Source organism: Polyodon spathula, chromosome 16 (genome assembly GCF_017654505.1).
Source record: "Polyodon spathula isolate WHYD16114869_AA chromosome 16, ASM1765450v1, whole genome shotgun sequence".
NCBI classification, from domain to species: domain Eukaryota; kingdom Metazoa; phylum Chordata; class Actinopteri; order Acipenseriformes; family Polyodontidae; genus Polyodon; species Polyodon spathula.
In genome coordinates this window covers 29,377,261-29,390,094 of record NC_054549.1, presented here as the reverse complement: position 1 = coordinate 29,390,094, position 12,834 = coordinate 29,377,261, and the positions used below count along the sequence as shown (strand labels likewise).

Here is a 12,834-nt window from a genome sequence, read left to right as displayed (position 1 = left end):
CCCTCTGCTTGTTCCGTCGTTGATGGTCACAAAAGAAACACAGGCTGGGTCCTTGGGGAGGGAAGCGCCTCTAAAGTAATTGCCTGATGTCATTGTTAAGGCAGCTTATTTCCATGTGCAACCCGCGCACGGTCATGGCCAGTCCCGATTCCTGAACCCTGCACTGCCATGACGTCTGCATTTATCTTCGTTCTTTTTCAAAAATAATAAACCACACAGGGCAGCTTCTAAGAGCCATGTGAACTACAAGTTAGTGCTTGGGACTGGACAGCATTGGGAGCAGTCAGTGAGTGTGTATGGGTGTGTGTGGTGGTAATCCCTCAATACTCCTCACAAGGTAAACAGCGGGGCTTACAACTCTAAGCACTAAAAACTATGTATGTGTATGGTGTCAATTAATTAGGTACTTAGACTATACCAGCAAGCTAGTACAAGACACTGTATTGGCATGCACTACTTTGCATTCCTTATAATTACTTCATCACTTTGATTGGTGTGGTTAAAAAACAAGATTGAATTGGTGTTCTCTTTCCCTCTCACTTGATCCCCTTTTTCTATTAAAGGACTAGTAGGACAAACCTTAATATGCAACAGTATGTGCTGTGCACAGTCTTTACCAAACTAAGCAAAGTGATTATGCGATTGCATGAACTGTAAAGATAAATACAGTGTACATACTAGCATTTGGTTTATGTGTTAAATACTTGTATTCTGCTTCTTGCCTCCTAGGAATAAGTGTGAGCTAATTTTCTTTAGGGGTCATTAGTATGCACAACACTAGTATCCCAGTTTGGAATAAAAAAGGACAGGACTAAATTTACTTTGGTCACTAGGTTTAATCAGAGTGGTGGCTAAAGAAAGTTTGTTTTTAGCATAAAGAGCCCATTCCTTACCTTCCACCGTTTCTCCCTCTCCAGATGCGCTCGGATGACCGCATTCAGAAGACGGAGCAGGGGCTGCTGCTGCGCTTTCTGCAGCCCTCAGACTCTGGAATCTACCTGTGCACTGCCACTGAGAACAACTTCAAACACATGCTGGTGCGGCTGCAGCTTGTGGTGCTATCCAGCAGAGCGGTCAATGCCGTGCTGGCCGAGTCGGGATCCCTGTCAGCCGCTGTTCTTCAGGCCAGCCCCCGATCCCCAAGCCCGAACCCCCCCAGCCCCCGAACCCCCAGCCCTGGGCAGTACAAGGACCTGCTGCAGATCCTGAGCCAGCCAGAGATGGGGCTCATCAACCAGTACTGCGAGGACTACTGGCAGCTGGGAGGGGCTGTCCCCAAAGAGCCGCTGATGGGCGCTCTGAAAGGGAAAGACCTCAAAGAACTCAAAGAGCAGAAGAAACCACGGAACCGGCGAAACCACCAGGGCCAGGACGGGGGACAGCAAACATGAGCCTACGAAGAGAGAGACTCTGAAACAGATAAACAAACAAAAAAAATTAAAATACATGGTTCCCTTTAACAATTTAAGAAATGCAGTATTTATTGTAGGTTGTATATAGTATGATTCTGTGGATTTCTTTGTACTTAATTAGGAGAGGCTCTTTGTGTATAGGTACCTTCTGGGCAAATATTGTTATTATTATTTTAAATATTATTATGAGAGCGCTGTATTTTTTGTTTTCACAGCTTAAAGAACTACAGAAAATCGATGTTACATTTAAAGTGTGTATACTGAAGTAAACCTTGTTGAAATTAATCTGAAAGGGTTTTGTTGTAAATTAGGGGAGGGGGGGTGGGGGTTCTTAATGTTTTGGATCGAACTGGAGTCATTTAGCGATGAACTCCCACCACGCCGCGATGGACTTTCTACACTTTTCATCTTTATTCCACAGCCACGGAGATAGCCAGGGTGAGCGACCAAAACACAACCCTTAACTGAGTTTGGTCCAGATCCTCTTGCTGTCTAGGTTTCTGTTAAAGACATCTGAGAGAAACTACATTGAATTTACAATATAGCAAACCACAATCTGTACCCCTATTTTTTTAATTTCTTCCAATGCTACTCTCTCAAACATAATCGAGAAAAAAAAAAAAAAAAATTAAGCTAGACATGTTTTATATTTCATGTTTAAAAAAATATTAATGTTGGCCAAGTTTCACATGCATGCACATAACTCGAACCCAATGACTCTTGGCACATGGACCAAACTTGTCCCGGCAATCGAAAAAAAAGGTGTCTTGCTACAGACAGCTGATATTTTTGGAGAGTGGTATCTTTTTGGACATCGACAGTTTGAAAGCACAGATGGAGATAAAATAACAAGTTAAGTCTTTTTGATTCCCCCAAGACCCAGTCTCCAACCTCCATAAACTGAGGAAGAACTGAAGGCAAATCAGACACAAAATATTGGAGACAAAGTATGCAAAGAAACTCCATACTACACATTCACCTTGTTTAGCTGATATGAAATGGACCCTTAAACAGTAGTACGTAAGTATTGGCTTACAAAAAGGTTTTTGTCTGCTATTAACATAGTATTTATTGAAAATAAATATGCATTTAAAATGATTGTTACAGCATTGATGTTACAATGCAGACTGTACCAAACTCACATTTGAGTTTTAAGGAAACCAGACTAATTATTTTCATTACTAATAATGTTATTAAAGCACAAAATGTACATATGATAAAGATGACATATACAGGAGAAGTAATGTACAGTTACATTAACTGTGGTATATATGGTATACTGCATACATTATATAAGTACACTGAATCACTTCAAATTTGGTACAGTTTGTATATTCTTGCATTCAATGTAGTTTGTGCATTTTTTAAAGAACTGCCTCTTACATTATGAAACTGTTAAAAAAAAAAGAAAGATGTCTGTTAGTTCAGTTGGGGCCATTCAGCATATGATCCTTATAGACACATAGCTTGATATATGTATATACAACCCATGCTCCCTTGAGAAAGGTATGTTACACATACTGGAAACAGTGGGAAGCTGGCTTTTCAGAGAATGCATGACATTTCTATGTACTATGTATATATATATATATATATATATATATATATATATATATATATATATATATATATATAGATAGATAGATAGATAGAGATAGATAGATAGATAGATAAATAAAGGGAGATATGCATCTGTTGGTAGACTCACAGGAGACTGTGAACTTCTCTTATCATTTTGTGACAACAGTGACCTTGACATGTAAAAGCAAGACCTGCTGTAGAGACGCTGCTGCAGAAAGGAATTCTGTATGTATGAAACATTTGAATGAAACTGAAACGTCAAAGCAGAAAGGCATTTTTTTATAGCTGTTTTGACTTTTTGAGCTTTTCAAACTGACCCAGGTTTCTTTTCTCTTCTTGTTTCTGTGGACATTGCATCTGGCTCCTCTTATGTCACCCCCATTTTTATAAATTAAAATTGCGCATTAAAACAGAAGATTGTATAATTTGTTGGTAATTTTTTTAATAGAATTTTTTTTTTGTTTGATTATTTTGCTGTTAGTTTTATTAAGAAAGACTTACTGTAGCAGACAAAATGCGCAGGTAATGTTACTTTACTGGATCTTGTGTAAATGACATTGTTTTTCCCATTGTTGATGTTGCTGACTAATAAATTAAAGCTCTATATTTTATAAAAACAAATCTCTCTTCTATTTAAATTGATGTGCTCTGATGATTATGGATTGCCTTGAGAATTGGTGTGGTGTATATATTTAATAACTGGGAGGAAGGAAAGTACATTGACTGGCCAAGAAAGAAATCACAAAATGGCCTTAATAGTGGACAGGACCATGCAGTTCGTGGAGAATTGCTAGAACTAAAACAGGTGTCTTTTATCCAGTTTTAAAGGTTTCTGTCGCCTGCTGTAATGGGTTGCTGATGTCTGTAGGCTCACTTTGTCCTGCAAACTGCCGCTCCAGGAACAGAACTGTGAGAGGGATGAGCTGGTTGCACAGGAACCCTTGTAAAGTCATTGCGATCCTTCTGCTTTTAGATAATTGTACACGCTTCCACACAGCCTTCAGGTCTAGTGGCTGTCCTGTGACCACATACACTGCAGACAATTTTCTAACTACATACTTTTTACATTTTGCAGTGAGCGTAATACTAAAGCTATTGACTTACAAGATGCTGAGAAACACGCTGTATCCATGGGAAATTAAGAAAGCGAGCATGAGGGGGGTTGTTATCCTAAAACGCACGTATGATGGCTACTGGGAAAGTTTGTATTAAATTGAAGAATTCAGTTATACGCCTTCTGAAAAGTGCACTCAGCTCTGTGATGCTCACTGTGTCAGTAGGTGTGTGAATGTAAGTTTGGCAGTGATGGGGTTAAATGTATCCATGCCAACAATCACAGGTGTGGCCATTCTCTAATCTATTAATTGAGTTATAATTAGGGAATGGCCACATGTATATCAAGGAAGGAAAAAGCCATTGTTTGGAAGGAGTTTGGGTGAGTGTTTGACCTGTGTGTTGTGTTATTTTGTTAATGAATAGTCGCAAACCACGCTTCAATGCTGCAGTCTCCCTGTTTCTGAGTCTCCTTTACTGACGGTAACACCGTGGGCTGTGACGCTGTCCTACCACACTGACAATCCAGTTTCCAGACAGGAAGTTGATGTCAGGGTTCACCTGTTAATGTGCCCTGTTGCTCTTCTCTTTCTGGAGCATCATGATACACAGTGACCCGGGAAATAGTTCTCAAACCTGCTGTAGTTCAGCCAAGCAAGTAAGAAAAAGGAGTTTTGTAAGGGGATGTTATCCAGAAGCACACTTATCCAGCAGGAGAGTGTGAGACTAGCTGTTTTTTTAAGGCACAATGCTTATGGGGAAGATACAAATGCCAAGTAACCAGGTCAGTCGGAACCAAAAAAGACATTGCTTTAACTGGCATATTTTAAATTGTGAAATATGTTATGGGTGGATGCACACACAACTGTAAGGAATGTATAAAACAAATTATGCATTTCTGTTCTTAATGTTCCCTCTATTTTATTGCAACATTTGGTTGTTAATTAAATGGTTGTTTTCTTCATAAACATCTGTGTATGTATTACTTTGGACAGACATCTGGCAAATAAATGTTTACATGAATGTAAGTAGGACATCATTTGCTAGTTCACACATAACTGAATTTCAGTTTTAAGTGCATGAATAAATGTTTGTATAAAAACATAGAATTTCTCATGGAGTATCACAACAAACTGTATTCTAAATCTTGGATGCATTGGTTTTGGGATGAGATCTGGAAATCTGGGATCAATAATCTCTGACTGTTTATCTCTGAAACATCAAACTTACACTGCAAAGCCTCTGATGTCATGGTTCAAGGAAGAAGAAATGAACAGAGTAAACATTGCATTATGTTTAGTTTTGTTTTCATACAACAGAAGAAAAGGAGGTTCTTTTATGATTGATTCTTTAAAGAACTGGGATAACGCAGTCCATATTGAACCAAACATGCAATGCCTTGGTGCTGATAGACTAGAGTAGATCAAGGTTATCCCTTAACCCCAACAGCACAGAAGTCCTAGCGGTATATTGGATCTTATCCAATCTATTTGCCAGCAGGAATACTTATCCAGATTCACTTTAAACAGGATATGAATGTGTAACCGTCTACCCAGGAGGTCACTTCCTGAGCTATCAACACCAACATCCTGATCTCTGACCTTAGCATCACAGCTAATGCCTAATGCAAGGTTTACATTTGAATGGATTATGGAAGCTATTTACTATATACTACTAAACGCTGGCCCTGGAAACAGGAGGACACCGAACATACTGTAATTGGGGAGTAAGGCACAAACTATTTAACTCTTAATGCCTTTTCCACAAATCAGTTGCAAAATGTGTTATGCACCCACCATGTTGTTGGGATATTTAGATTTTAGTTTTCTATATAATTATATCTAAAAATGTTATGCTTATTGACATCCTCTGTGCAGACATATTCAGCAATATATGCTGTGTATATATGTGTAGTTAATGCAGATTAAAGTACGATTTGATTAGTTTTGTCTTTTAAGATTTCTGAAGAAAGTTCTGTGTTGATTTTGGCTTTCTTCACATAAGGAATTTGTTAATCTTGCTTTCTGAGAACCATAATATTTTCTGTGTATCTAACTTGAGAATTGTACTCTACTTACTACACAAATTGCTGTTTAGAAGTACATAATATATAACTGCTATTTGATAAGTTATGAATCATGATGTGTTTTGCGTGTTGCTATTATAGTTACAGGGCAACAGGAAAAAAATAAAGGTTTAAACAAAAGTATAGATGGAACATTTCATGTATATATGCAGTGGCCTGAAATCAAGTTCCAAGCTACAAAGTGGCTTGTGTTTCCCCAGCTTTATGCTTCAAGTTCCTCTACATATTCATGCGAGATAAGGGGGGGGGGGGTTCCTAAATAGTCAGATAATGAATGATAAAAATATCTCCTGATAGGCTAACTGTTTTTGGTCTGTTTAAAGACAGAGAATGTGGTATCTCTATATATTACGATATGTAATGCAGACATGTATATCCTAGGCTACTAGAACTACAAACAATAGGCACACAAACTGACTCAGTTGAAATACTTATGAGGAGCAGTGCAATACATGGTGTTCAGCTGTAACGTGATTTGTTATACACATTCCTGTATTTTACAGTACCAGTATGTAAACTACTGGACTGTTGTCAACACACTAGTTGCTTGGCAGCAACCATAAAACACGATAAGTTTTGTTTCCACCTATTTCACAAAGGTGCCGTACAAGAAAACTGTTCACAGAACAATGAAAACTAGGGTTACATTAGGCTAAAGGCATGGCTTCAATAAGGAGGGAGGTCAGGGAGCTTGAGTGTCAATTACAGGTTTCTGCCACAATATTCTAAGGACACAACAAATATAACTGTCCAACGTGCAAGGAGTCACTTGGTAAGGAACCCAAGCTCAAGAAGGACGCTACACTGTGCGCCTCAGTCGAGTTAGAGTTAACATTTGTTCTTATTTTTTAACAGTAATATTTTGCTTCATAATTTTAAATTTAGATATTGTACACAATAGTTCTTACTGTAACTGCTATGCTATCAGCTTGAATGAAAGCATTTTGTACTGAAGATAGGAGGGTGTGCAGTTTCATGACGTCATATCTAGACTGTAGAGCACTGGGTTTAAATCCAGAAGTTTCTTCCTTTGTTGTTAAAGACTTGGGAAGCAAGCACTTCCATGGAACTGAAAGGGCACAGTAAGGTAATCCTACTTATGGGAACTAGGTTCAAATCCAGCTGATTTTTTCCTTTTTTTTCAAAGAATTAGATTATTTCCTATATAGACAACGAAAAGGCACATTTTTCTGTGGAAGGGACTTGACATAGTGGGCTAATTCAATAGTATGTGGTGTTGTTCACTTTCGTGTACTGTGTTCAAATCCAGCTGATTTCTTTCTTTATTTTCAAAGAACTGTTTAATTTCCTATATAGATAATGATAAAGAAAACTAATTCATCAGAGTAAGATGGGATAGTGGGTTAGTTCACTAGCATGCTCTGTTGGTTTTTTTTTTTGTGGGAACTGGGTTCAAATCCAACAATTTCCTTGGTTCAAAGAATTGGATAATTTCCTACATAGACAATGATAAAGGAAGCTGTTTCACCAAAGTGAGATGGCACAGTGGGTTAATTTGCTTGTCTGCTGTGTTGTTCATGATGAGAGCCTGGTATCAAATCCATCTGATTCTTTTCTTTATCATCAAAGACTTGGATAATTTCCTATATAGACAATGATAAAGGAGGCAGGTTTGTAAAAGTGAGATGGCACAGTGGGCTAATTCACTTATACACTATGCTGTTCTTCTAGCAGGACTGGGCTTGAATCTGATTGAGCCCTCCTTTATTTTCAAATTATTAGCTTGTTTCCTATAAATCTAATGAAAAAGCAAGTTCTTCCATGGAAGGGAAATAGTGCAGTGGGCTAGTTCACTGGTGTTCTATACTGTTCAGCAGGAGGGCTTGGGTTCAAATCTGGTTGTCTCCTTCCTTTATTTTCAAAAAATGGGTTAACTGACCCTATAAGTGATTGTGCAATAGATATTTCTTGTGGGAGCTGGTGGTGCAGTGGGCTAATCCCATGGCCTTATCTTCCCTGAAGACAGTGGTTCAAATCCAGTGCCTGGAGGTGAGTTTCTGAGGTAAGTACTAATGTTGGTTGTAACTAACTGTGTTGGTTGTGTCTCCCCAGATGGAGGTAGAGGAGATGATGTCCTTCCATGTGGAGGGATGAAGAGGGGGGGGGTCTGGCCCCCCCCATGAGGGGGGTGAGTGGAAGGTTGGGGTGTTACTGAAGGAAACAAATAGTGCTTACAAGTTCTGTTTACAGTTACACTTTTGTTGAAAGATTGCAAAGTACTTTGCAATGTCTTTTAGCTTAAATTTATTTAAAAGAAACTATTTTTGTCCCCTTCAGCAACACCCCAACCCTCCACTCTCCCCCTGATGGGGGGGGCCAGACCCCCCCCTCTTCATCCCTCCACATGGAAGGACATGATCTCCTCCTCCACCTGGGGAGACACAAACAACACAGCTAGTTACAACCAACACTAGTACTTACCTCAGAAACTCACCTCCAGGCACTGGATTTGAACCACTGTCTTCAGGGAGAGAAGGCCATGGGATTAGCCCACTGCACCACCAGCTCCCACAAGAAATATCTATTGCACAATCACTTATAGGGTGAGTTAACCCATTTTTTGAAAAATAAAGGAAGGAGTTAGCCAGATTTGAACCCAAGCCCTCCTAGTGAACAGTATAGCACACCACAGGATTAGCCCACTGCACTATTTCCCTTCCACAGAAGAATTTGCTTTTTCATTAGATTTATAGGAAACAAACTAATAATTTAAAAATAAAGGAGGGGCTCCATCAGATTTGAGCCCAGTCCTGCAAGAACAGCACAGCATATAAGTGAATTAGCCCACTGTTCCATCTCACTTTTATGAACCTGCCACCTTTATCCATTGTCTATAGAGGAAATTATCCAATTCTTTGAAAATAAAGAAAAGAATCAGATGGATTTGACACCAGGCTCTCATGAAGAGAGACACAGCAGACAAGTGAATAAGCCCGCTGTGCCATCTCACTTTTGGGAACTGGTTTTCTTTATTATTGTCTATATAGGGAATTAAACAGTTCTGTGAAAATAAAAGACATTCAGCAGGATTTGAACCCAGGACTCCAAGGTGAACACCAGAGCATACTAATGATTTAACCCACTTTGCTATCTCACTTCGATGGAAAAAAAAATCCTTTATCATTGACTGAAATTAACCACTTATTTTAAATTAAGGAAGGAAATCGATTCAAACAGTACTCCAAGGATAAAGAACACAACATGCTAGTAAATTAACCCACGGTGCCATCACACTACCATGGAAAAGCTGGCATGTTCATTGTTTCTATAGGAAATTAACAAATTATTTTGGGGAAAAAAAAAAAAAAAAAAAATGAACAGGATTCAAACCCAGTCCCAGAATACAGCAGCACAGCACACTAGGGAATTAGCCCACTGTACCATCTCACACCCACAGAAAAATTTGCTTTTTCATTGACTATAAGGTCAATCGAGTCTTTGCAAAAGTAAAGAATCAGTTGGATTTGTGAAATCAAGCACTCCCACGGACATATCACCTACATGAAAGGCAATCACAAGATTAAAAATTCAGTAGACATTTATCTTACCTGTGGTCAGGGTCTGACTGTGGCAACCTGATTTGATGAATACAGGTTAAGGCTCCCCTAAGGGAGGATGTGTTTCCCTGGGGGTCTTGGGTGGTAGCCCCACCAAACTCTTTAGCCACCCTAGGGTACTACCTACAGAGTGACTCTCCCAGCCAGGTAGCCTGATAGAGATTGCAGCAATGTGAACATTGATGAAGGGTAGGTAGAACCCCTGTTAAACAGGTGGCTGAGGCATACCTGTAGATAGAAAGTCGTACACTGATTTTGGATCACACCCTAGGATAAATTCCTTCTATTCACTGTGTGGACCTGAAACCTGAAGTGGAAAATGTTGCATATTGTTTTTGACAGCAGATCACTGTTCCACTGTAGTTGCGGAGCACCTCTTCCACTATTTCCCTACTCTTAGAAATCCAAAACCTTTAGGCTCAATGAGGAGCTAAGAACAAGACTGGCTCTGTCTCATTTACCATCCAGTTAATGTTGGCCTATTGTCAGGGGCGGATATGGGGTAGCCAGTCAGTTTAGGTTCCAGGACTGTAGGGAGAGACTGTATATTTTGCCTGCTTTACCAGAAAGTGGGGTAGAGAAAGGAATAGGAGTAAGTAACTTGCCTATTTCCTTATCATGGCCATAGAATGATCAATCTCCCTGGCCCCACTGGAAGTGGGCTTACCTTTCCAAAGGGTACTAGAATTGTTGATGTCTAAAGGCAACTGCTTGTTAAGAATCCCCACTAGGGAATGCGCCTCTACCAGCTGCTGAGCAGGATAGATCTCCTTCCTATGGACCAGGGGATCCTTCAGACCAATGCCAAAGGGGACTCCCCCTTTGAGAGGGGCAGATTACAGAGGTTTAACTGTACGTCTGCCGTGAATGCGGGAGTCTCATCTTACACCTCCTCCCATGCTGACATTCGTCAAAGACCTGACTTCAGTGTCAAATGTGTACCTATAAGTGAAAACTTATACTGTGGAGTCAGGCTAGTATATACTAGTTGGCATATTAGGTGACTTACCTTGTATTTATTAGCATACATGTTGCCTGTGGAGATAGTATAATCCCTCTCCAGATAGGTATCAATCCGCTCTCAGGTGGTGCAGCCATAAAGAACCTCAGTTAACAAGTAGGACCTGCTCATTAAGAGGTTAAGGAATGTCTCATGTGTTTAGATCTGACTATTAAGTTGAGAGGCTGCAATAATTATCAACATTTCTTATTGTTTCATTTGGCAGACGCATTACAAGGCGGCTTATGGCCGTTGCAGGCAAACATATGTTTGACTATTAAAGTTGAGAATGAATCCTCCTACACAGCATCAGCCTATCTGTATGAAATAATTTACCAACCTTTATTATTATTTTGTTTGGCCGACACCTTAACAAGGTGAGTTATGGCTGTTGCGGGGCAAATATATGCTTGGCTATTAAAGTTGAGAGAATGAAATCCCTCCTAACCAGCATCAGTATAACTGTATGCAATTATTTACCAATAATTCAAATGAATCAGTCTCACCCCAGCCTCAGCGTACATGTATGCAGTTGATTTCCATCTGACCCATTAGGTTTTCCTGGCACCAGAACCATACTCACCTATTTGGGTCTAGTACCTGTTGAAGTCTGGGCTCTCCCTCCTTTTAGAAGATTTTCCATCCCCTGACATTCGGGAGAGGGTGAAACCTACTCACAGCGTCAGACCCAAACTGTGTACCATGCAGCATCCTCAGGACACGAGTCAGTGACATCATCCCGACCGACCGCTGCATGCAAAGTGTACAACGGATCAACTGTTATATTGTTTGTTGTGGTGACACTGTCCTTGATTTACCGGCTACTGTACCTGTAAACAAAAAAAAAACCCTTCATACAATAACACACTGTAAGTGGCCGCTGATCAGTGAAGGCAGGAAATATAATTATTTATTTAGTTTTTTGCTCTCCTCACGCTGTGCATGGAAACTTACTGACTGCCTCCTACTGGGAAATATGGTGGCATCCTTGTCAACGCATTGAAATAGCCAGTATTTTTTTTTTTGCTTGAATGCTTCACAAATTTGCATTTCATTCTTTCGCAGTGGCCATGCTAATCTCATCTTGCAGTTCTGATCCCTTGGATTTAAGGAGGATGACTGTCTTTGAATGGTCATGAAGCCCTCGCCTTCTGTGCTGGCGATCTAAATTAACCTACTTAAATACAGATTCCTGCTCCAACTGAGCAGAACAACACACCGGGAGTCAGCAGGTATAAAAGTCTGAGTGATTCTTGAACCTTCATTTATTAGTTATCTGATCCTGTACTTCCTGGTTCTTATCTTCTTTCAGTCTGAGCTGTTGCAACTAAACATATTTAAATCTAAATATAACTGCACCGTGGTGAGAATTTCCTGTACTGAAAGGTTTGAGGTGTCATGCTAAAAACAAACGTGCATTTACATTGAACCACCAGTTGTTAGTCATGCCAAGCCTGTGAAAAGAATAGACCAACTCAAGGAAGTCATGCACAGAGATGCCCTGTTCAGTAGTCGTGTGAACCTGAGCAGCTGCATTTCATAGACCTGAAGAAACCCTGGCAGAAATATAAGCAGGCATTGCCACTCATGACAGCACAATGGTTTGGAACGGTGGTCCTGACACTGTAGTACTCTGTCTGCAGTGGGACAGTGTGCATTAGTTCCCTCAATATAATTTCCTCTATGCCACAGTACAGCTATTTTTGCAGTTAACCATGCTTTATACTATTGATATACCGCTTTTCTTACCATAGTCCCAAGTGATTAACAAAGCTTGTCCGTGCTTTACCATGCTTTCGTTATGCTTTACTACACTTTACCATGCATGTGTCATGGTTTGCTGCAGTAAAATTGTATAATGGATTAATAGGCCAAATATGTGCACCCAGATACTCGGTAGTCCTCCCAAAACTGTGCCAATAAGAAACCAAAACTTCTGCAAAATTTCACACTGCTGCAGCATCCTATAACTAATAGCGATACACAAAAGGAACAGTGGAGGTGAAAGTGTCAAGTGTCGCTCCACTGGCCCTCAGCAAAGGGTTTTGTATTTGTCTGTTGGTGCGAAGCCTGTGGGTTAAAGAAGTTTTTTCGTTGTCTGTGAATAGTGCACTACCAAGGTAG

The 12,834-nt window shown here is 39.9% G+C and overlaps 1 protein-coding gene across 2 annotated transcripts in view; it reads left to right on the top strand.

The window, feature by feature from the left end:
* The window catches only part of LOC121329071 (semaphorin-3F-like), a 75,976-nt gene extending 72,964 nt beyond the window's left edge, over positions 1-3,012 (top strand). Inside the window, exon 19 of one of the 2 annotated variants that reach the window (XM_041274378.1) lies at positions 918-3,012. In XM_041274378.1, the coding sequence (XP_041130312.1) occupies positions 918-1,391 (474 nt within the window). In that variant the 3' untranslated portion in view covers positions 1,392-3,012. The remainder of the gene's footprint in view (positions 1-917) is intronic. The other variant, XM_041274377.1, reaches the window with a different exon arrangement.
* The last annotated feature ends 9,822 nt before the right edge of the window (positions 3,013-12,834 follow it).